This window comes from Nycticebus coucang, chromosome 7, assembly GCF_027406575.1.
Source record: "Nycticebus coucang isolate mNycCou1 chromosome 7, mNycCou1.pri, whole genome shotgun sequence".
Classification (NCBI taxonomy): Eukaryota; Metazoa; Chordata; class Mammalia; order Primates; family Lorisidae; genus Nycticebus; species Nycticebus coucang.
The window spans coordinates 43,915,093-43,940,485 of NC_069786.1; the positions used below are offsets into that span (position 1 = coordinate 43,915,093).

Consider the following 25,393-nt stretch of genomic DNA (forward strand, 5'->3'; position numbering starts at 1 on the left):
TCCCACACTACACATACCCCCCACAGACACATGCCACACGAACATGTACCACACACAGAGATACATACATAGCCCACATATGTCACACACTGTCCACATGAACACATGCCACACACACGCACCACACAGACACACATTACACACACGGACGCTACACATACCGCACAGACATCACACCCCTACCACCACCACAGACACACACACACAGACACTGCATGTGTAGCACACATGGCAGACATATACCACACACGTGCCTGCTCCTCATATCCTCACATACACCCTCACAGATTGTTTTGGGAGGTGCAGTTTACTGGACATAATAGCCCACACCACTCTCGGGCATATGGCTAGATCAGGTGTCATAGCCCCTAAGCTGATGGCAGATTTGGGAGATGGGAAGCATTATCATGCGAACATTCACTTTTCTCTCATTGATTTTGGGATGAGGGCTAAGGAAGAAAGTAGGGGGTATCCCAGATTCATCCCTAGTTCTACCTCGAGTGATTTTTGAATTATCAGTCATTGGTCTCTAAGGACCATGAGAAGAAGCTAAAGATTATTGTGAATTATGAAAGGGCTCTCAAGGCTTGGATCGGGAGGTCTTTTGGTTGGCTGAGAAGAGTCATGACATTAGACTAGATGGAGGATTGTGGTTTTTTTTTTTTTTTTTTTTTTGAGACAGAGTCTCATTATGCCGCCCTTGGTAGAGTGCTATGGCATCACAGCTCACAGAACCTCAAATTCATAGGTATAAGTGATTCTCTTGCCTCAGCCTCCCAAGTTGCTGGGACTACAGGCACCTGCCACAATGCCCGACTGGCTATTTTTTTGTTGCAGTTGCTATTATTTTTTAACTGGCCCAGGCTGGGTTCTAACCCACCAGTGTATGTGACTGACACTATAATGCTGAGCCAGAGATATGCGTTTTCAACGTAGATATCATTTCTGTCAACAGCCTCCACAGTCCAGAGCACGAGGGCTCCGTTGATCTATTACATGTTTACACTGGCTGATGCGATTTGAGTCTCTGTCATTTGGTGCTGTTTTCCTAAGGTGTATCTTAATTGTCTGGGGGTAGAAATGTATTCAGATTCTTTAGGTCAAATAAACACAAACAATTTGTTCATGAGAACCTGCTGTGAACTGATTGGTAAAATGGTAACATTTATGAAGCACTTCCTATGTCACAAAGCACTTTATATATCCTGTTTAACTTAAGTTCTAGGTGACAAATACTATACTAAGCTTCATAAACAGTGGAGGGAAATACACTTAAAAACTGGCCATCCCTGTTTTTAAGGATTATATAATGGAACTAAAAAACAATATCTGGCTCGGTGTTTGTAGCTCAGCAGCTAGGGCACCAGCCACATATACTGGAGCTGACGGGTTCAAATCCAGCCTGGGCCTGCCAAACAACAATGACAATTACAACCAGATGTTGTGGCAGGTGCCTGTAGTCCCAGCTACTTGGGAAGCTGAGGCAAGAGAATTGCTTAAGCTCAAGAGTTTGAGGTTGCTGTGAGCTGTGAAGCCATGGTACTCTACCCAGGGTGACAGCTTGAGACTCTGTCTCAGAAAACAAACAAACAAGCAAACAAACAAAAACAATGTCAGTATATCCATTGACTTAGTATCTTAACAGATGAGTAGATTTCCAGAGGAGTCCCTGCTTTCCAGGCCAGACTTATGTGAATTCAGCTTTTGTCTTGCTTTTATTAGAATGGGACATCAGAAATCAGGTGTGCAAAGGAGGATTCATAATGCCAGTGCTGTCCGGCCCATATTTAGTGCTGGGGTTCATGTGAGCTCTTGTTTTTGCTAACCCAGACATTGACTTAAAAATCACTTCAGAGAGGTACTATGTGATGGAGCCCTGCAGAAAACAACAGGGTTTAATTGGAGTAAAACAAAGCAGATTTTCCATGGATTGGGCAGATTTGGGGTAAGGGTATGGGTCAAAATTGTAAGGGTTGGTGGGCGTCCTGGGAAGACTGAAAAGAGCAAACTGGGGTTTTGCTTTTCTTCCAGTTCTATTTGTTCTTAGAGTTTTACAACTTCCTAAAGGTCTGGGAAATTGTCTGGGTATATGGATGCCAGTGACCACTTTAGACCTGGAGGCTATGTGATTGTACATTGATGGGTTTAACAAAGTGGGAGACTTCAGTGTGCCTTTCCCTGTGGGCTTGTGCCAAGGCCCTCCAGAAGCCATGTGCCTGGGGCCGCACGGGGCCATTGCTTTAAATACCTCTGAAACTCTTCTTTAGGATCTTCCTTCAGGTCCTGTCCGATGAGATCTCTTTTTCAAAGCCTTCAGAGGTGGCAGCTTCTGACCTTAAAAATGGATTAAGTAATGGTCCAAAAAAGCAGAAGAATTCATCTTTCCCCTCACTCCTTAGGTAAAATGAATAGAGTAGAAAAAAGGAGGGAAAAGAAAATGAGAATATTCTAAAAGTAGATATAAGTATTAGAAATAGCCAAAAACGATTTGGAACTATTCGGTCTGGGAATCAGAGTTTAAAAAGAAATTGACAATATATTTCCTTGATTGTTTAAGTAAAGCAATACTCACGGTGTTTCCAGACTCGGGTTCTACGGGCGCTAGTCAGCTTATAAATATTCAAGGTTCCCATTCCTCCTCCTCACCACCCCACTCTCCCCATGTACACACTGATTTGCCACTTGAGTGGCAGCAGGAGGGGCTACTCTGGGGACCTCAGAACTTGTCAGAACAAGTTCCCCTGTAAAAAACCAACATGTCGAGTCATTCTACCATGTTTTGGTCTGTTGGCATGTCAGGTACATTCCCGGGGAGCCAGCAGCCCACACATGGGTGCTCCTAGCTCCATGGAGTGCTGTTTATCAAACCAAGGAACAATCCCTTTTTGCCCTCACAGGTTCCCTAGTGCTCTTTAACTGCCTGTGTTTGTGTTTTCGCCCACTAGGGGAAGCTGCATGACCCTCAACTCATGGGGATTATTCCCAGGATCGCCCATGATATCTTTGACCATATCTACTCCATGGATGAGAACCTGGAGTTTCACATCAAGGTGAGTGCTAGGGACTTAGTCTCTGGAGAAGACACTGGACACCCCTTTGTGTAGTTGTAAAAGAAGATCTTATCCAATTAAAATGACATTCCTATGGTAAACAGAGCCCTATGTATTATTTAATGGCTTAGGCTAATATTTAGCTATCTGGATGGTTTGCCAGAAATGTCAAGATAATGAAAGTAAAAGCTCTCTTTAGGATAGAATCAACTACTGATTACCCTGTGGATTTCTATACATATGGCTGGAATGTGTCTGTGTGGGGGTCAGGATAGCATTTCCCAAAGTGTCTTCCATCGAGCATAATCCCTCATATTATTAATAGTGGGCTAAGGGAAAAGAGTTTTGTGGCCAAATAAGCTGGAAAAATGCTTTGTTGAACAATGTTAAATTTATCACAGATTTAAATATGTTATTCTGCAATGTGACTGCAAAGGGGACGTGTACCATATTGCATTTCCCAGCTTATTTGACTGTAGATAACATTTTTTTCCCCTTGGAGCATGACAGACTAGTGTTTTGAGGAGTTTGCTCTGAGAAATGTTGGGTAAGGGAATTCTCCTCCTTCTTTTTCCTCCTCTTCCTTGTATTTTGGTTTTGTTTTAAACCAGAACCTCGGTTCTGGCTTAAATTTGAATTGAAAGAAAGATTCTATTCTCTTAGTGTCGTGTTAAATCACAAAATTTGGTGTTAGATGCCTTTGTTTGCAAGTGACCGAACACCACCAGTCTAAGCAAATAGAGGATATTGTTACAAGATACAGAATCTGACAGCTGGCATTTCAAGGGGAGGGTATGAAGAGCAAGAAATCTAAGCCCTGCTTTTCTTTCTTTGAACTTTCAAAAAATTGAGATGTAATTCACATAGCATAAAGTCCACCCTTTTAAAGCATTCAATTTGGTGAATTTTAGCATATTTCCCAAATTGTACAATCAGGACCATTATCTAATTCCAGAACATTTTATCACCTCCCCAAAGAAACCCCTAACCCATGGCAGCCCCTGCTTTCCTACCCTTTCTCGGCTTCCTCGTCTTGTTCCAGACCATCTTTCTCTCCTTTTGGTGGCTGCAGTGGTGGTGGTGGTGGGGTGGTCGGTGGTGATGGGGTGGTCGGCAGTGTGGCAGCTCCTGCTTCGTGTTCCTTCATTTCCTATTCCAAATTCCCTTAGGAAGGGGCTCAGTGGCCCAGAGTGCAGTAGGCGCACATGCTGTCCCTGTCTCTCCCTCCGTGGCTGGGGGTCATTTAGAGATGGTGAGACTGAAGTTCAAAGTCCAGAGTTAGGTGGCCCAGCTGAAGTACCATAGGACCGCCCACGCCCACATGCAGCACTTTTCCATTGTGTTAAACTTCTGCCCTTACTACCACCATATACTTTCCTATGTTCCGTAAAAAAGAAGGCAACAGCCGCCTGCCCACTTTTCCTTACAGTTCTTTTGTTGGCTAAAGCCTGCTTCTTCTTCTTGCCAATTTTCTTTATATCTAAGGATGCAGAAGCTTGTTGCTTTGATGGGATCAAGATTTAGAAGCTTAGGGCTTCTTTAGGGCTGTTTGCATTTAAATAGCTTAAACTACTGCAGGGTTCTTATGTGATAATCCTGGAATAAGTTGTTAAACCAATTACTGCCCTCCAAATAAGGTTTGTGTTAGAATCTTATTAAGATAAAAACAGTCCTAGCATGAAGTGGGGGGAGAAAAGGAACAACATTTTCTAAGTCTCCAGGGCTGGATTTTACAACCCAGCATTTGTAGTTATGCTTACTTATTTCATAAATAATAATTGTAAGTGGGCAAGTTAGCTGCTGATTATTTTGTATTTTGAACTGAGCTGTGACAGGCTAAATCAAGAAAAACAGAAGACTGATTAAGGCAATATTGAAATCTGCTCCCTAAAATGTGTCCCACAGACTCAATTTAAACATTTCTGAGGCTCGGCGCCTGTTGCTCAGTAGGCATGGTTGGCATTAAGAAATAAAATGTTCAGGGCGGCACCTATGGCTCAAGGAGTAGGGCGCCAGCCACATACACCACAGGCGGCAGGTTCAGACCAGGTCCGGGACTGCCAAACAACAATGATGACAACAACAACAACAACAAAATAGCCAGGCGTTGTGCCAGGTGCCAGTAGTCCCAGCTAATTTAGGAGGCTGAGGCAAGACAATCACTTAAGCCCAAGAGTTTGAGGTTGCTGTGAGCTGTGACATCATGGCATTCTACTGAGGGTGACATAGTGAGACTATCTAAAAAGAAAAAAACAACAATGAAAAACCCACATTTCTGAACATTTTATTTCTTTTCTTTTTCTTTTTTTTTTTTTGCAGGTTTTGGCCGGGGCCAGGTTTGAACCCACCACCTCTGGTATATGGGGCCGGTGCCCTACTCCTTAAGCCACAGGCGCCTCCCTGAACATTTTATTTATTTATTTTTTTTATTGTCGGGGATTCATTGAGGGTACAATAAGCCAGGTTACACTGATTGCAATTGTTAGGTAAAGTCCCTCGTGCAATCATGTCTTGCCCCCATAAAGGAACATTTTATTTCTTAATGCCAAGCACGCCTACTTACTTTTTGTTTGCCTTATCTCACAAAGTATTTGAAATGATAATATAACAAAATCACCCCCTGCCCCCAACAAACACACCAAGAGCAGAAATTAATAAATCAGAATCCTGTTTCTACTTATATTAAATTTGAATAGGATTCTAATTACTAGATTTGCTAACCTCTAGCTTGTGACTGCTTCTTAGATGTAATTAATTTTCTCTGTCATCTATGAAAATAAGGCCATATGTTTAAAATTACAAAGATAACAGAAAAGTCTTGATGAAAATCAGACAATTCTGCTATTAATAGAATGGAATGAACCAGGGTTGAGTTGGCTTCAGGAAAGGTTGGGTTAGAGGTGTGTAGGATTGGAAGCCAAACAGACCCATAAAGATTTGGGCAGCATGAGAGATTACAGAGAGTTGCAAGTTTCTCAAACAAATGTCACACAGATGTGTCCACGGGAGATTGGTCTCAGTGACAGGGATTGGACAGCTATTCAAAGAGGCAGATGTTGTTAAGGATAATGGCAACCAACAGCGGCTGCCCAGCTACAGATTCCAGTGTTCAAAGCTAGAACCCCAAATCTCAGAGGAACTGAGATGCTGAGTGGTTCCAGATGGAGGTACAAACAAGACAGGGAACCAGGGCAGAGCAGTGCTGGGTTGGGGAGTCCTCACTTCCCTGGCTGACAGCTGGAGTGTATGGGTGAGAGTTCACTTGTGTAGTCACACCCCAGCGTTACAATTTTATTCTTTTCCTGATTGTAAAGTCTCTCATTTAGATTTCAAAACCACATGTGAACGTAGGGGAGAAAAAAGTTTGTTTGGGAGGCAGAAGGCAGACATAAACAGAGTGCAGAATCCTAGAGGGAATTTTTGACATCATGAAACCTAAAGGCTTCACATTACAGATGGGAAAATTGAGGCCTGAGGTCTTAGTTTTGTATGGATTGAATCCCTAAATCCACATATTTAGTTAAAACAGGTCTGAGATGCCCCCAGCATAAGAATCTCTTGTGGAGTTTTAGAAGCAGATTTCTACGCCTTGTTCTCTGAGATTCTGATGCAGCAGGGCTGAGGTAGGGTTCAGGACTCTGTAGTTCAAACAAGTCCTGAAGGTGGTGTTGGAACCAAGGCTTGAGAGTAATTAACTGGAAAGCCCCCTTTCCCTTTCATAGTCTATTCATAGGTTGCATTTTCTTTGAATGCTTTCTGGAATCTCCAGAGCTGGCCACCATCACCAGCTCACCCCCACACCTTTCTGAGCTTCCCTGGTTCCAAGCCCTTGCCCTCTCCCTGCTCCCCCTTGTGAAAGCTCATACTAACCCTTCCTCTCCACTTCTGGAGGCTGTACCATTACACAGTCATGTGAGGCCTCGAGAGTTTTGAAAATTACTTGCAGAGGCTATTTTCTATTCTGGCTGTTGTCACATGTAAAGTTTGCTTGGTGTTTATCTAAGGTAAACCTAGGGTCCTCTCGTAAGTGGCTGTCTGGCATGTGATGTAAATTACACCTGAATTGAGACTGTATTGTATGTGGGAATGGCGATGGACCACACTTAGCAAGCAGGAAGCAGAGAGAACACAGAGCCAGCTAGAGCTGGGTACCCCAAGATTCTGAATCTTCAATCCTCTTCTTATTCTCCTTACACATGTGTGACAAAAGCTTTTATAAGTTCTGATAGTGATGTTTTTGACATACCCTATGGCCTTTCTATTCCAAACTCAATTTGTTTTTCACTAGGTTTCCTATTTTGAGATCTACTTGGACAAAATAAGGGACTTACTTGATGGTAAGTAACCTGAATGTTTGTCCTTTATTTGTTCTGTAACAAATAAAAGTCCAGGGAGGTTGTAATTATTTATAGCACTCTGCTTAGGGAATTAATGAACATTTATAGAGATACTCTATTGCTTCAGGTTAGAAGTTCATTCTTAGTAAAGGCTGAAACTTGTGTATTGCAAAAAAATTAAATTTGCTTATCTTCTATCACAGTTTTTATTTTTCCTCCAATACAGTGTCTTTAACTTTTCTTCTCTGTATGTTGTCATTATCTTCTTTACAGTATCTAAGACCAACCTGGCTGTTCATGAAGATAAAAACAGGGTCCCGTATGTAAAGGTATGAGGAAGCCTTGATTGGTGATGCAGTTGATTTCTCTTAAGTCACTTCATAGTAATTATTTTATAAGATGCTGGGAATATTATCTGTAAAGGGCATATAGATATTTAATTATGCTCCTTATTTTTAATACTTATCTGGTTGAAAATTGACACTGAATTTCTTTAATTTTATCTTTTTTTAATGTAAATTATTATTTAAATACAGGAGAACCTCCACAGTTGACCACCTCCCTACATTAACCACATCCTTAAGTTGACCTAATTTTCTTTTCTTTTCTTTTTTATTTTTGCAGTTTTTGGCTGGGGTTGGGTTTGAACCCGCCACCTCCAGTTTGTGGGGCTGGCACCCTACGCCTTTGAGCCACAGGTGCCTCCAATTGACCTAATTTTCTTAGACTGAACATGCACCACATGTACATATCAGTACAGTGGGCCTACTTCCTTATGTTGACCACTTGGTTACAGTCCCGTTGGTGGTCACTTACAGAGGTTCTTCTGTATTATTATTTTGTATTATTCACATTTAAGGAGGCTCTGGTATTGAGGTCAATAGTTTATACTATTGTAGTTAGGGGAAGCCTATTACAGCATTATGTCTGGAACTATGGTAGTGGCAAATAAAGATGAAAAGCAAAGCAAAACTTTATTTCTTCTTCTCTCATTGATTTCTTTTTCCAAATTAATTCTTTTTATTTTGGAATAATTTTAGATTTACAGAATAGTTGCAAAGATAGTACAAAGTTTCCATATGTTTCCTCAGCTTACTCTAATATTAACATCTTACATAAGTACAGTACGTTTGTGACAAATAAGACATTAACAGTGACTATGGACTTATTTGGAGTTCACCAATTTTTCTACTAATTTTTTTTTTTTTTTGAGACAGAGTCTCATTTTGTTGCCCTAGGTTGAGTGCTATTGTGTCATAGCTCACAGCAACCTCAGACTCTTAGGCTCAAGAGATCCTCTTGCTTCAGCCTCCTGGGTAGCTGGGACTACAGGTGCCCATCATAACGCCTGGCTGTTTTTTTTGCTCTTGCTCAGGCTGGTCTTGAACTCCTGAGCTCAGGCAATCACCTACCTCAGCCTTCAAGAATGCTAGTATTACAGGTGTGAGCCACTGTGCTTGGCCTTACTAATGTTCTTTTTTCTCCACCAAGACCCAACATAATATATTGTATTTTATTAGGAGTCTTTTGACAAACAATAGTTCTTAATTTTAATAGTCAAATTTCCCTGGATTTTTTTTATAGGTAATGTTTTTTTGTGTCCTTTTTCTCATTGATATTCTGTCACCTTCAAGTGTTGCCGTTGAGTGTAAGAATGTACTCGGAAACCTAGGAACATTTGGCTTTTTTTCTGTTTGTTTTTACTTCTGGGTTTCCTAATGCTTGCTCAGACTTCTTTTTAGTGTTGAATTCAAGGCCTAATAAGGAGGGAACCTTCTTGGATTGACATTGCAGCCTTTCTATTTATCCTCATCTCTAGAAGAGAAATGGGAAAATGTTTAGTTCTTTCAAAATGCTATTGCTTTTTAATTCTTTTAATGGTGAACCTGACCTGACTCACTTCCAGGGGTGCACCGAGCGATTCGTGTCGAGCCCAGAGGAGGTCATGGATGTGATAGATGAAGGCAAAGCAAACCGACATGTGGCCGTAACAAGTGAGCACGGGGGCGGGGCTGCCTCCCTGGGAACTCAGGGTCCAGAAGTTGGCCTAACCAGAGGGAGGGGAGGGAGGCCCAATTGAAGGAAGGCTGGGAAGGCGGCTGGGGAGCAGTGCTCGGTGTGGACTCTGGCCTGTGTACAGTACAGCTGTGTCTAGGCAGCCAGAGGAAGGGCACCTTCTGCTGTCCACAGTACTCTCGAGGTCTTAGAAATGTTGGGCGAGACTCTCTGGACCTGATAACAGCTTAGGCCTGAGCATTGGAGAAAACAGCCAACCAAAGGGTGGAAAAAAGTAAACTTTGAAGTTTATTTTCTTTAAAAAAAGATCCAGGGCGGCGCCTGTGGCTCAGTCGGTAAGGCGCCGGCCCCATATACCAAGGGTGGTGGGTTCAAACCCGGCCCCGGCCAAACTGCAACCAAAAAATAGCCGGGCGTTGTGGCGGGCGCCTGTAGTCCCGGCTACTCGGGAGGCTGAGGCAAGAGAATTGCTTAAGCCCAGGAGTTGGAGGTTGCTGTGAGCTGGGTGAGGCCACAGCACTCTACGGAGGGCCATAAAGTGAGACTCTGTCTCTACAAAAAAAAAAAAAAAAAAAAAAAGATCCAAACCAATAAATTCTACCTGCCAGTCATACATGTGGAAAGAAAACTGTGTTCAGTTTTGGCCTCTCTAAAAGAAGAAAAGGAAGGCACGCAGGAAGTCAGAAGTGGAGCTGGGAGGGTAAACCCCTCCAAGTGGTGTCAGTGGCGGCGGAGTGGGGATCTGCTGGTGCGCTGTGCGCCTCTCCCGCATCTAGGCGAAGCGCATGTGAGATTCAGGCTACAGAGAGTCCTCTTGGGGTCGTCCTTCTTACTTGGGGATGTGGACAAATGAGAGGGAGCTCATCTGAAGCAGCGAAAACTAGGGGTTTCTAGCTTGAGGGAGGGAAAAACATCTGGGGGAATGTGTGGCCCGTGCAGTAGAAGTTACCACGTTCAAGGTGCTGACATTCAGCTGTTCTGTTGGACCACCTGGGATTGTGGGAGCTCCAGGGAGGCAGATTTTGAGCTCCCACGAGAACTCCCTGACACTTCTGGCTACCCCAGGGGAAGCCTGCCATCTAGAGATGTAGAGAGTTCACCATCACGTAGAGGATGTGCTAGCATTGGTGGGTTGATAGATCTAGGCTCTTTGCGTCTCTTCCACCTGAGCTGCTGTGATTTTGTGATCCAGAACTGCAATTCTGCCCTTTCCTCTACGCCAGCAGTCTATCAGATGGTATTCATATGTGTGGCACCTTTCATAGTGAGCCTGGACTTCTGTATACAGTACAGAGGAAACTCTACTTTCTTTCCTACCTAACACACACATACATGAAAAGATATAAGACTGATATTTTTACAGTAGTAACATCTCTCATGTATAAGGAAGTTACTCATTCTGTTTTTTTAAAGCTATTTTTTAGTCTAAAATTATTCATGGTGTATCTGGCAACCCATTTTGGTCCCATGGCTTAGAACTGCTGCTTCAGAACATTGTGATTATTCTTAACATTCTGGTAAGATTTTTGTTGTCATTATCTTAAAATATACATAAAGTTTACCTTTTAAACCATTTCTAAATGTCCAGTTCTATGACATTAAGTACATCACATTGTGTGCAACATCACCACCATCTATCTCCAGAACTTCTCTGTCTTCTGAAAGTCTGTAGCTGGTAAGCACTAACTCTCCCTGTTTGTATGAGTTTGACTACTCTAGATGCCCATGTGAGTGGAATCATACTTTGTCCTTCTGTTAATTGCTTATTTCACTGAGCACAATATCCTCAAGTTTCATCCTCAGTGCAGCAGTTGTCCTTCCTTTCTAAGGGTAAATATTCTTTTATGGGCACACACACACACTGGCTTTTGTTTATTCACTTATCTATCAGTGGGCACTTGGGTTACTTCCACTTGTGAACATGAGTGCACAAATGTCTGTTTGAGTTCCCGATTTTAATTCTTTTGGATATCTATGCAGATGTGGAATTGCTAGATCCTTTGGTGATGATCGTAATTTCAATTTTTTGAGGAACCACAGTACTGTTTTCCATAGCAGCTATGCCATGTACATTCCTAACAATAGTGCACCAGAGTTTTGATTTCTCTACATCCTTACCAACTTGTTATTTTATTTGTTTTTTGATAATAGCCATCCTAATGGGTGTGAAGGGCTGTCATTATAGTTTTAATTTGCATTTTCCTAATGATTTGTGATGTTGAGCATCTTTTCATGGATTTATAGGCCATTGAGAAATATCTATTCATGTTTTTTACTCATTTTAAAATCAGGTTGTTGAGTTTTTTGTTGCTAATTTGTAGGAGTTCTGTATGTATTCTGGATATCGATCTTTTAGCAGATAATATAATTTGCAAATATTTTCTCCCATTCCATAGGCTGTCTTTTTGTCATGTTCATAATATCTTTTGATGCACAAAGGTTTTTAATTTTGATGAAGTATCTATTTTTTATTTTGTTGCTTGGGCTTTTGTTTTCATATCCAAAAAACCCACTGCCAAATCCAATGTCATAAAGCTTTCCTTGATGTTTTCTTCTAAGAGTTTTATAGTTTTAGATTTTAAGTTTAGGTCTCTGATCCTTTTTGAGTTAATTTTTGCATATCATCTAAGGTAAGAGTTCAACTTCATTATTTTTTGCATATAGATATTCAGTTTCTTCAACACTGTTGAAAAGACTGTTCTTTCCCCCACTGAATAGTCTTGACCCTCTTGTCCAAAATTATTCACCATATATGTGAGGGTTCCTTTCCGGGCCCTGTTCTATTGGTTTAAATGTTTGTCTTATGCCAGTTCCACACTATTTTGATTACTGTGGCTTTATAGTAACTTTTGAAATCATTAAATGTGAAACCTTCAACTTTGTTCCTATTTTCAAGATTGTTTTGGCTATTTGGAATTCCTTGAGATTCCACATAAGCTTTAGAATGGATTTTAATTCTTCTTTTTTTTTGAGACAGAGTCTCACTTTGTTATCCTGGGTAGAGTGCCATGGCATCATAGCTCACAGCAACCTCAAACTCTTGGGCTCAAGTGATCCTTTTGCCTCAGCCTCCTGAGTAGCCAGGACTACAGGTGCCTGCCACAGTACCTGGCTAGTTTTAGAGGCAAGGTCTCACTGTTACTCAGGCTGGTCTCAAACTCCTGAGCTCAGGCAATCCACCCACCTCAGCCTCTCAGAGTGCTAGGATTATAGGCGTGAACCACTGTGCTCAGCTGGATTTTAATATTTTTGCAGAAAACATCATTGAAATTTTAATAGAGATTACACTGAATCTGTAAATAACTTTGAGTAGTGTTGATAGGTTTACATAGTAAGTCTTCTAATCTATTTGTGTCTAATATCATTTAGCTTTGTAGTTTTCAGTTAACAAGTCTTTCTCTTTCCTGGCTAAATTTATACCCTAAGTATTTTATTCTTTATGCTGTTATTGTAAATAAAATTGTTTTTTGAATTTTCTTTTTGGATTTTTTGTTGTTGTTATATAGAAATGTAACTGATTTTTACATGTTCACTTTCTATCCTGCAGCTTTGCTGAATTCATTTATTAGTTTTAACAGTTTTTTAAAAAATGGAATCTTTAGGCATTTTTATATATAATCTGGTAAGATGGTATTGAGAATAATTGCTGCTGAAGGCTGAACGAGAAAGCCACTGGGGTCTCTGTCTGCTTGGTGGACAAAGACCAGGGCTTGAAAGGATTTTTATTTCCAATACCCCATCCTAATAAAGCATAGATAATCTTTGAGACCTCTGAAGTTAGCATGGGTTATAGAAGAAATGTATGTCTTAATCCTTCCTTAGGAAAGTCTTAGTCTTTCCTTAAGAAAGCTTATGATGTGACTGATAAGGCAAGACTTACATACACGACTAATATTGAATACATCAGATACTCAACATGATGCTAAAGTCTGAGGAATTTAATGGGAACCAGGGAAGGGAGCTGTGAGTTCTTCAAGGACAGAGACTGGAGTAGGATTTGGGAGGATGGAGGGTTCACGCAGAGTTAGAGAATTTGTTATCTTAAACCTGTTGACTAAGATTTTTAGATTATATTCTTTATTACTTGAAGACATTTAAAATCTTTTATTTCTAGCATGAACATTGTTTTTAAGAAGAAATAATGGTCTCGTATGATTTTTTAAAATGGCTGGACATACTTCAAAGAAATAAAGCTATTAAGCATGATTTCATGTCCTTTTTAGACAAGAGGTTTTCCAACTAAATCTCCATGTTCTTTGTAGAGCAGTAAACTATTTTCCTTTTCAGACATGAATGAACACAGCTCTAGAAGTCACAGTATCTTCCTGATTAATATTAAACAAGAGAATGTAGAGACTGAAAAAAAACTCAGTGGGAAGCTTTATTTGGTTGATTTGGCTGGGAGTGAAAAGGTAATTGGTTCTTTATTTGTATTATCTATAATTTTCCCCTTTTATTTGCTTCAGAGTGCAATGGTATAATTTTTATGCCTTTCTATTCCCTAGTTTTAAAGAGCTTTTAAGGTTTCTTATGTTGTGCCACAGTGTTATTAAATTTAACCTTTCTTCCCTGCTTTCTTTTCCAGTCCTGAAGTTTCCTATTTGTGTCACAGGCAGGTGATTTGAATGCTAACTCTGATTTATCCCTAGTAGATCCTGATGATGACATTAGGCGAGTGTTGGTCTGACTTAGGCTGGCAAAGGCAGATACGCAGATGTAGGAGGGGCAGGAAATTGTCAGAAAAGGGAAAATCCCTTGTACTAGATTCAGTTAGGCCGGGAAAGAGCGCTGCCATTGGAATGTGGCAGTCCTGCCCCTGTATATTACTTTACTGATGGAAGGTCTGGGATCTAGGGCTCTCTCTGTACACCCTGGTTCTTCCTCGGGTAGGCATGGCCTGACTGTGTCCCATATGGGTGGCCTTGGTTCCTTTAGGCCATGAGATCTTTTAACCACAAGCTCTGACCCCACCCTGGTTTTGTCAGGACTGTCCTTAGGCATCTATCTCCACTCCCATGCTCCTGCAGGGCACTGGCTGAGGCCATCTTCCCAGAACCTCTGGCCTACCCCCACCAGCCTCACTTCCTTAGCACTGGTGGAATATCCTGCTGTCACACTCCATGCACCTGCTCTGTGATGTTGCCCTGGGCACTGACCCTACTGTGCAGCAGCACAGAGCAAGTCCATGTGCACGAAGCCCTCTGTTTTCCATCATCACTGATGTCATGCAGATTGTCCCCACCAGGGCCTGCTCGGAAGCTTGGTCAGCCTCCACACTTAACAGCACCATACCACTGAGTTCCTGCACACCAAGTTCTGGCCACCAGTGTCTACAGAAGTGATAGTTACTTGGGTTGTCTTCTCATATGTATTTGTAAAACCGTGAGCAGAAAATCATCTGGATGTTCCTGGTTTGGAGTCTAAAATTTTATTGTTTTGGGCTTGTAACTTTAGTGAAACACTCAACAGAATGAAAATAGTGGAGCGGTGTTGTTTAGTTCTGGAGTGACCATTTAATAGCAAGGGTTGGCTTTAGCACTGTGCCATGCACTCTCTGTGCCGAGAGCTGGAGCGGCCCCTTCAGTCTGGCCCAGCATTGAGATGAGTTTCTGGAGCCTGAGTAAACCTGAAAACCACTTACTGCTGGCAGATCAGGGTGGAGGCTTATCTTTGCACAGGGTTGGTGGTTACCGCTAATGATACCTCAGGTGTTTAAAATTGTGTCCTTCGCATAGTTTTTCCTGTTCACGTCTGTTTTCCTTTGCATTAGAAGTGTCCACATGAATGTGTCAGTATGATCTTGTAGAAGAGAACTCTGGGCTTCGGTTCTTATCTCCCCTCAGTGGCATTCTTCCTTTAGGCTGCCAATTTCACATCTCTGAGGCTCAGTTTCCTTGTCTGTAAAGGAAGGTGATAGATGGGACCTGCCTGGTATATGTCATGCAGTTAAGATGCTCAAATTAAAAGCACTTTTTAAAGACACACAATGTGAACAGACTGCTATTATTTGTGACCCACTGGCTTCATGTTTTCTCTGTAAGCAGAGGTACTGTACACACAATTCCGAGAGATAAGCATCTATCCTATTTGAAAAAACTCCCCGACCCCCGACATGAATTCATCTCTGTCGTCAGGAGTTTCTCCTTTACGTGTGATTGAAATCTATCTTTGCACAGTTTAAAATTATTTCCTCCCTTTCCTTTCTTCAGAGAGCAGCTGCTTACCCCACATCGTTTGTCCAGCCAGCGGAGATGTGAATCATGTCGAGTTCCCTTTTTTCCTAGCATCTGTAAGCTGCCCTCTATCTATAGCTAATGCTGGAAATATGGAATTACCAGCAATAACACAGCAGAGGAGGAAAAGAGACAAATTTACACTGTAATATGTACTTGACTTTTTGTGTCTCTCCAAGTCTTTGGCTTTTTGGAGATTGTTCCTTTTTTCTTTGGTGTGGGAGTAAGTAGGGAAGGAATGAAGTCTGGAACACTAACTCCTCCACCTTTAGTCCTTTGCCTGAACTTGGAGCTTAAACTTACACTTTACAGGGTACTCATCACCATGGCTCAGGACAGCATTTTCTTTTAAAGTTTCCCTCTGAGCTCCCTCTGGTGTGGAGACGGTGGCTCTGTCTCCCAGGTCCTGAGCCTCCCTACCTGACAGCACTCCTGGAGCCTGGTTTCCCTGCATCAGTGTCCCCTGGGGAGGCATCTGCAACTCTACCCTGGGAGGCATCTCATCCATTTCACTAAAACCTAATTGAGAGGAAAATGATAGCAGGAGAGACTGAGTCCCCAGCCTCACATACAAGGGACGATTTCATCAACGTAGTTCTTAGCTACTTTTATTTTTCATTGCTCTCTGGAAGGCTGTGCCTTGTATGAATTTGGATTTCCTCCTTGGTGCTTCTGGTGCCCTGTGCAGCTCACTGCTTTCTCTTCTCTCTGGTAGGTCAGCAAAACTGGTGCCGAGGGAGCTGTTCTCGATGAAGCTAAAAATATCAATAAGTCTTTGTCTGCTCTTGGAAATGTGATCTCTGCCTTAGCAGAAGGGACAGTAAGTGATCCTGCCTCTGTCTATTAAATCATATTATGAGACTCTGCCTTTTGAGTCTTCATGGTCCATTTGCCACACCCCTCAGAGATTTCCTTGTTTTACTGTTTTTAAAAGTACAGAAGGATCCTGGCTATGGACAGCCACTTGCTGGGAGATCCAGTCCATTAAGAAAAGTGATTGGTGATGCTAATTTCCCATGACCCAGCTTGGGGAATGGACATTCTAAACTTTGGCAAGACTCAAACGCCTGGCCACAATTCTTGTTTTACTCACGTTTCTAAGCTCAATCTGTCCACCCTGACTTGCTTGCCTCTGTGTCTTTACTTTGAGTGGGCTGTCAAAAACAATTTTCTTTTTCTAATAGAAAACACATGTGCCATACCGGGACAGCAAGATGACTCGGATTCTCCAAGACTCTCTGGGTGGGAACTGCAGAACCACCATTGTCATTTGCTGTTCTCCTTCTGTCTTCAATGAGGCTGAGACCAAGTCCACACTGATGTTTGGACAGAGGTGCGTGTGGTCTCTCAGGACCTGTGTTAGCTCCTAGCTGTTCAGAGTGAGGGGCTAGGGGTTCGTGTCAGGGGGATAAAGTGAGGGGCAAGTAGCTTGCTAATAAATTAGCACAGTAGCAGGTGATGTGTGCAGCAACATTTATGGAGGCCCAAGGAATAATTAATGTGTAAATAAATAATAGATAAGAACATGCCAATTAAACAAAAGAAAACAAAACGAAATGAAATGCGCAGACTTATTACAGAGGCAACCATTGGTAGTGTAGTCCTGTATTGCTTTTGCTCTTCATGGAACTGAACTCTAACTTTTAGTTTCAGATGATTTCAAATGTCTAATTCTCAAGATTGATCACCAACTTAAACTCCAATATTTGGGATCCACTGCAGGTTGTGCTGATTAAACAACCTGAAACTGAGGTTACTGGCCCCAGGGGTAGGAGGGATGGAATGTATCTTGAGGAAAAGGTGCATGACAATCATCTTCTCACCTTTAAAACCCCTCAAACAAGACTTCCCAGGTCCCTGAGAAGTGTTTGGAGGTGGGCAGCAGGGACACGCAGAAATCCCGAAGAGCTCCTGTCTGTATGTGGATTGCTTCGCCTTCCTTTCCTTTCCTACCATTTTCTTTGCCATCTGCCCCCTGACGTTGCTCCATGCCTGACCTTTTTCAGTCATGGCTCTCAGTCCTCGTGTTCAAGCCCTATCTTCTTATCTACAGGCACCTCAGTGTTAGTGCCCACAAAACCTGGGGTGCTGTGGATTTGTGTGATTTGAGCATCTTCAGTGCTCAACAGGCTGAGTTTGGAACTGTGAGTGGAAGATGTGGATTCTGTTGCAATCGTTCAATTCTGAATACACATGTGAGCTTTAGACAAGGTGCCGGCTGTCTGTGGGATTTAGCTGCCTCACTTGTAAATGGATGCATAGAGCGCTCCCCTGGCCTCCTCCTGGGAGTGTGTGTTGTGTGGCTATGACTGAAAAATAGTTTAAGATGCCTGGAAAAAAGATAGATGGGGTGGGTACTCTGTATGGGAGACTGTTATAGCTTGTTTAAACTGCATTAGCCCCAGTCATTTCCTGAACCCTCAACAGAACATGGAATTACATGGTTGTGGCACCTGTGGGATGTCTAAATAAATAACAATTATGTTGAAATGTTGTAGCACTAATATATCTTTTAAACTGCATTTGGGTCCTTTACTTCCTCCCAAATCACTTCCTTGATTAGCCAAATGCTTAGGTCAATGGGGTTGCAGTGGGATAACACCTACTTTTCCCAAGGATCCCAGGTACTTATAAACCAGCACTTGCTTTCAGGAGGCAAGAGTACATCCTGCCCAGTGTCTTAAACCTGAGCTTTACCAGTTTCCTCTGAAAACATGTTTGAGCAATCTAGCTCCAACTGGATTTATAAAGGAAATATCTCTTAAAAAAAAAAAAAAGTAGGGCGGCACCTGTGGCTCAGTCGGTAAGGCGCCGGCCCCATATACCGAGGGTGGCGGGTTCAAACCCTGCCCCGGCCAAACTGCAACCAAAAAATAGCCGGGCGTTATGACGGGCGCCTGTAGTCCCAGCTAATCGGGAGGCTGAGGCAGGAGAATCACTTAAGCCCAGGAGTTGGAGGTTGCTGTGAGCTGTGTGAGGCCACGGCACTCTACCGAGGGCCATAAAGTGAGACTCTGTCTCTACAAAAAAAAAAAAAAAAAAAGTAGTTCTCACCTGCATAGCAAAAATATTTTGCATCCTTGAAAGCCTGAGTCACCCGGGGGCCTTAGGTTATCTTTCTCAAGGTTGTAGTTGTCAATGGGCATTTGCAGCTGCCAACAGACAGCCTTTTAGGTACTAATTCAAATGATTATTTTCTTCCTTCTAATCTTGGGCTATCAGCAGCAGCATCATTATCTCTAAGGCTTTTTTTAGTGCTTACTGTGTGTCAGGCATGTCAGAATCTTCCTGGCAATTCCAGCCGGTAGGAGTTATCTTACTTTTCTATGGAGAATGAAATTGAGACTTAGGCTCAAAGCCATGGGGTACCATACCTGAGACAATACATCCAGCAAATGGCTAAACAAGTGGGGAGTCACAGGATGCAGACTGTGTTACTTGACCTACAGCCTCAGGAACCTTTGTGAGCAGCCTACTGTGGCTGAACACAGCCTCTGGGTCAGGAAACCCAGCATTCTGCTACTGACCCATTCTCTCATTTACTTCTCTCTGGGCCCCAGTCTTTTCCCTCTATAGAGAGAGATAATAATGCCTACTTTCAAGAATTGTTGCGAGGATTACATGAATTGCTTTGGTTTTTATTTAGCACAGGGCTGGCATGTAGCAGGCTGTCAGTGATTGCAAATTCCCCTTTTCCTGTGTCTTAAACAACCTGGCAGCATAAAGGCCTGGGGAGGTTGCAGTGACAGATGTGACCTGAGTGAATATAATGCACTGTAAGGGACAGCTCTGCAGTGTAAGGGATAGGACTGAATGAAGTAGAATTAGAATTACGTTTTTGGATAAATAAAGAAATATTGCTGGGTGCAGTGGCTCACGCCTGTAATCTTAGCACTCTGGGAGGCTGAGGCTGGTGGATCACCTGAGCTCAGGAGTTTGGAACCAGCCTGAGCAAGACCAAGACCCTGTCTTTAAAAGTAGCCAAGTGGCTTGGCGCCAAACCAGGGCTGGTGGGTTTGAACCTAGTCTGTGCCTGCTAAAAACGATGACAACTCCTATGTACTCAATTTTGATATGAGGACAATTAATGACAATTAAGGTTATGGGGGGGAAAGCAGAAAGAGGGACGGGGGGGTGGGGCCTTGGTGTGTGTCACACTTTATGGGGGCAAGACATGATTGCAAGAAGGACTTTACCTAACAATTGCAATCAGTGTAACGTGGCTTATTGTACCCTCAATGAATCACCAACAATAAAAAAATAATAATAATACAACCCCCCCAAAAGAAAAACAATGACAACTACAACAAAAAAAATAGCTGGGCGTTGTGGCTGGTGCCTGTAGTCCCAGCTACTTGGGAGGCTGGGGCAAGAGAATCACGTAAGCCCAAGAGTTTGAGGTTGCTGTGAGCTAGAACACCACAGCACTCTACTGAGGGCAACATAGTGAGACTCTGTCTCAAAAAAAAAAAGTAGCTAAGTGTTATGGTGGGCGCTTATAGTCCCAGCTATTCGGGAGGCTGAGGCAGGAGGATTGCTTGAGCCCAAGGTTTGAAGTTGCTGTAAGCTATGACCCCAGGGCACTCTACGGGGCAAGAAAGTGAGACTCTATCTCAAAAAAAAAAAAAAAAAAAAAGAAAGAGAAAAATATTACCGGTAATTTGGGCTTCCAGGAAATAGAAAGTAATCTCGGTTGTGTATATTCAGAAACAATAGGTGGGGCTGCTTTCTTTTATTAGTTATCTAGCTTCTGAGCTTCCTCAAGGCAGGGACTGAATTTGTCGTTGGCCTCAGTTTCCCACCTCAGCACTCTGCACTCAGTAGTAGTTAGTTAATAAATTCTTCTCAACCGAATGAACCCATGGCTCCTAGAGCTTATTGTGTAGGATTCCCTGGAGCATTAGTGCCATTGCTGAACTGCAATACCATCGTGCTCACAAGTTTGGTTGGGTTTGGATCTGCCTTGCTTTCCAGACTATAATTAGAAATGTGCAAGGTTTTGTTCCTTTGCCTCTGTCCTGGAGTTAGCTACTGGATTCTTCAAGGACACCGAACAACTCTATAGGGCCATCACCTGCTGTATTGTTGGGTATCCTCATTGAACCCAATTACACAGCAGACACGCATCTTAACATCGGATTAGACATGGTGTGTGACAGCTAATGAGATTAAGCACTTTGAACTCAGGGAAGACTGCTGGGCACATCCCAAATTCAGTGTAACTGGTGTTCATTACATTCTTATTGCAGGGATGGCCAGACTTTAGGGCGGCAGAAGGTTCTTCAGTTATTCCTAGGAGGCTCCTTCAAGGACCTGAAGGCCTTGCGTGTTTGTTGCTAGGGTTGCCGGTATTGATGCTCTGAATAAAACAATAGCAGGTGCTTTGAAGCAGTAAGTCTGCAGATGTTGGAGGGCACCCCATTAAGAGTCCTGTTAGTGCTCCTCAGGATTCTAGATTAGCTACTGCAATTTATTTTTATTTTTATTATTGTTAAATCATAGCTGTGTACATTAGTGCAATCAAGGGGTACAATGTACTGGTTTCATATACAATCTGAAATATTCTCGTCAAACTATTCAACGTAGCCTTCATGGCATTTTCTTAGTTATTTATGTAGACATTTGTATTCTGCCTTTAGTAAGTTTCCCCTGTACCCATTCTAAGATGCACCGTAGGTTTGGCCCCATCTATTACCCTCCCTCTCCCCTAACCTCCCCGCTCCCTTCCCCTTCCTTGGCCCTTTCCTCATAGTCTTGTGCTATAGTTGGGTTATAGTCTTCATGTGAAAGCTATAATTTAGCTTCATAGTAGGGCTGAGTACATTGGATACTTTTTCTTCCATTCCTGAGATACTTTGCTAAGAAGAATATGTTCCAGCTCCATCCATGTAAACATGAAAGAGATAAAGTCTCCATCTTTTTTAAAGGCTGCATAATATTCCATGGTATACATGTACTACAATTTGCTAGTCCATTTGTGGGTCGATGGGCACTTGGGCTTCTTCCATGACTTAGCAATTATGAATTGGGCTGCAATAAAGATTCTGGTACAGATGTCTTTGTTATATTGTGACTTTTGGTCTTCTGGGTATAAACCTAGTAAAGGGATTATAGGATCGAATGGCAGATCTATTTTTAGGTCTGTTAAGTATTCTCCAAACTTCCTTCCAGAAGGAACGTATTAGTGTGCATTCCCACCAGCAGTGTAGAAGTGTGCCCTTTTCTCCACATCCACGCCAACATCTCTGGTTTTGGGATTTTGTTATGTGGGGTTAGGTGATATCTCAAAGTATCCTAGGCCACAAATCTAACCTCAGCAAATTTAAAAAAATAGAAATTATTCCTTGCATCTTCTCAGACCATCATGGAATAACAGTTGAACTCAGTAACAACAGGAACCTGCATAACCATACAAAAACATGGAAGCTAAACAACCTTATGCTGAAGGATAGATGGGTTATAGATGAGATTAAGAAGGAAATCACCAAATTTTTGGAACAAAACAACAATCAAGACACGAATTACCAGAACCTCTGGGATACTGCAAAAGCAGTGCTAAGAGGGAAATTTATAGCACTGCAAGCCTTCCTCAAGACAATGGAAAGAGAGGAAGTTAATAACTTAATGGGACATCGCAAGCAACTGGAGAAGGAAGAACACTCCAACCCCAAACCCAGCAGAAGAAAAGAAATAAGCAAAATTAGAGCAGAATTAAATGAAATTGAAAACAAAAGAATTATACAACAGATCAATAAATCTAAAAGTTGGTTTTTTGAAAAGATCAATAAAATAGATAAACCTTTGGCCAACCTAACCAGGAAAAATATAGTAAAATCTCTAATTTCATCAATTAGAAATGGTAACAATGAAATAACAAGAGACCCCTCAGAAATTCAAAAACTCCTTAACAATTACTACAAGAAACTCTACTCTCAGAAATATGAAAATCTGAAAGAAATCGACCAATACCTGGAAGTACGCCACCTACCAAGACTTAGCCAGAATGAAGTGGAAATGTTGAACAGGCCTCTATCAAGTTCTGAAATAGCATCAACTATACAAAATCTCCCTAAAAAGAAAAGCCCAGGACCAGATGGCTTTACGTCAGAATTCTACCAAACCTCTAAAGAAGAACTAGTACCTATATTACTAAACCTCTTCCAAAATATAGAAAAAGAAGGAATATTACCCAACATATTCTACAAAGCAAACATCACCTTGATCCCCAAACCAGGGGAAGACCCAACAAGAAAAGAAAATTATAGACCAATATCACTAATGAATATAGATGCTAAAATACTCAATAAGATCCTAACAAACAGAATCCAACAACACATCAAAAAAATTATACACCGTGACAAAGTGGGATTTATCCCAGGATCTCAAGGCTGGTTCAATATACGTAAATCTATAAATGTAATTCAGCACATAAACTAAAAAATAAGGACCATATGATTCTTTCAATAGATGCAGAAAAAGCTTTTGATAATATCCAGCATCCCTTCATGATCAGAACACTTAAGAAAATTGGTATAGAAGGGACATTTCTTAAACTAATAGAGGCCATCTACAGCAAACCCACAGCCAATATCATATTGAATGGAGTTAAACTGAAATCATTTGCACTTAGATCAGGAACCCGGCAAGGTTGCCCATTGTCTCCATTGCTCTTTAACATTGTAATGGAAGTTTTAGCCACTGCAATTAGAGAAGAAAAGGTGATCAAGGGTATCCACATAGGGTCAGAAGAGATCAAACTTTCACTCTTTGCAGATGATATGATTGTATATCTGGAAAACACTAGGGATTCTACTACAAAACTTTTAGAAGTGATCAAGGAATACAGCAATGTCTCAGGCTACAAAATTGACACCCATAAATCTGTAGCCTTTATATGTACCAACAATAACCAAACCGAAAAAACAGTCAAGGACTCTATTCCTTTCACAGTAGTGCCAAAGAAGATGAAATATTTGGGAGTATACCTAACAAAGGACGTGAAAGATCTCTACAAAGAGAACTATGAAACTTTAAGAAATAGCTGAAGATGTTAACAAATGGAAAAATATACCATGCTCATAGCTGGGAAGAATCAACATTGTTAAAATGTCCATACTACCCAAAGCAATATATAATTTTAATGCAATTCCTATTAAAGCTCCATTGTCATACTTTAAAGATCTTGAAAAAAATAATACTCTGTTTTATATGGAATCAGAAAAAACCTCAGATAGCCAAAACATTACTCAGCAATAAAAACACAGCAGGAGGAATCACGCTACCAGACCTGAGACTGTACTATAAATCAATAATGATCAAAACAGCATGGTATTGGCACAGAAACAGAGAAGTAGATGTCTGGAACAGAATAGAGAACCAAGAGATGAATCCAGCCACTTACTGTTATTTGATCTTTGACAAGCCAATTAAAAACATTCAGTGGGGAAAAGATTCCCTATTTAACAAATGGTGCTGGGTGAACTGGCTGGCAACCTGTAGAAGATTGAAACTGGACCCACCCCTTTCACCATTAACTAAGATAGACTCTCACTGGATAAAAGATTTAAACTTAAGACATGAAACTATAAAAATAGTTGAAGAAAGTAGAGGTAAAACTCTTGAAGGAATTGGCCTGGGTGAATATTTTATGAGGAGGACTCCCCAGGCAATTGAAGCAGTATCTAAAATGCACTACTGGGACCTGATCAGACTAAAAAGCTTCTGCACAGCCAAGAACATAGTAAGTAAAGCAAGCAGACAGCCCTCAGAATGGGAGAAGATATTTGCAGGTTATACCTCCGATAAAGGTCTAATAACCAGAATCCACAGAGAACTCAAATGTATTATCAAGAAAAGAACAAGTGATCCCATCCCAGGGTGGGCAAGGGACTTGAAGAGAAACTTCTCTAAAGAAGACAGACACACAATCTACAAACACATGAAAAAAGCTACCGCAATTTAAAGGGAAGAATTCACCATGCTTGCTTCTTAGTTTCACTGATAAATTCTGGCCCTTTTTTTGTCAGGCCTGTCCCTTTTAGTCTCCCAAATGCCCAGAATTTTGCTCGTAAAGAATAAAAACCATCTTCTGTGCTCTCAAAAAGCTTTTAATTTAGTGGAGGAGGTAGCACTTGAATTCCTAGGCAGTAGAGTCAAAAAGCTGAGCTCATTGTAGAGCACTTTCAATAATTATTTTTTTCTTCTGGCTTCCAGCATTCTATCTTTTAGTCTTTAATTATTCTCCCAAAGTACTTGTGTAGCACTACTTGAAAAAGATATTTATAAGTTTTAGAAGTGTGAACTCAAATCACCCAATTACCTTGGAAGCCTATTTAATGTGCCTTGATGTGGGGTGGTAATGAAGGGGAAAGGAGCCCCGAGGGGCAGACCAGTGCTACAGGAAGGCCTGACTCAGCACGTCTCTGGCACCAGGAGTTTTGATTGATCCAGCATGAATAATTCAAAGGCTGGATTTGTATGTTGAATGTGGAAAGAGAACTGATATCTTAGAGTAAGTAATATTCTTTCTTCTTTTCCTAACATGATTAAAAAAAAAAATCAAGCCATCATTTTAATTGTGCCTTTTGCCTGTTTAGTGGCAGCTAGATTATGTAGAGTCCACATAGTGTGTGTGGAGATTCATATCACCAGGATACAAGCACAGGTCTCTGGCAGTGGAAGAGAGGACACTTAGGCCAAAGTAGACACTTGGCTGTGCTTTTGACATAAGAGAAAAAAGGACTTAAGTCATCCCTGT

The 25,393-nt window shown here is 41.6% G+C and overlaps 1 protein-coding gene across 1 annotated transcript in view; it reads left to right on the forward strand.

Annotated features, from left to right (window-relative positions):
• KIF5C (kinesin family member 5C) overlaps positions 1 to 25,393 on the forward strand; it is a 167,219-nt gene that overhangs the window by 74,415 nt on the left and 67,411 nt on the right. Inside the window, exons 4-10 of the mRNA XM_053597333.1 lie at positions 2,946 to 3,050; positions 7,339 to 7,387; positions 7,661 to 7,716; positions 9,294 to 9,381; positions 13,691 to 13,815; positions 16,352 to 16,456; positions 16,821 to 16,969. Coding sequence (XP_053453308.1) covers positions 2,946 to 3,050; positions 7,339 to 7,387; positions 7,661 to 7,716; positions 9,294 to 9,381; positions 13,691 to 13,815; positions 16,352 to 16,456; positions 16,821 to 16,969 — 677 coding nt within the window. The remainder of the gene's footprint in view (positions 1 to 2,945; positions 3,051 to 7,338; positions 7,388 to 7,660; positions 7,717 to 9,293; positions 9,382 to 13,690; positions 13,816 to 16,351; positions 16,457 to 16,820; positions 16,970 to 25,393) is intronic.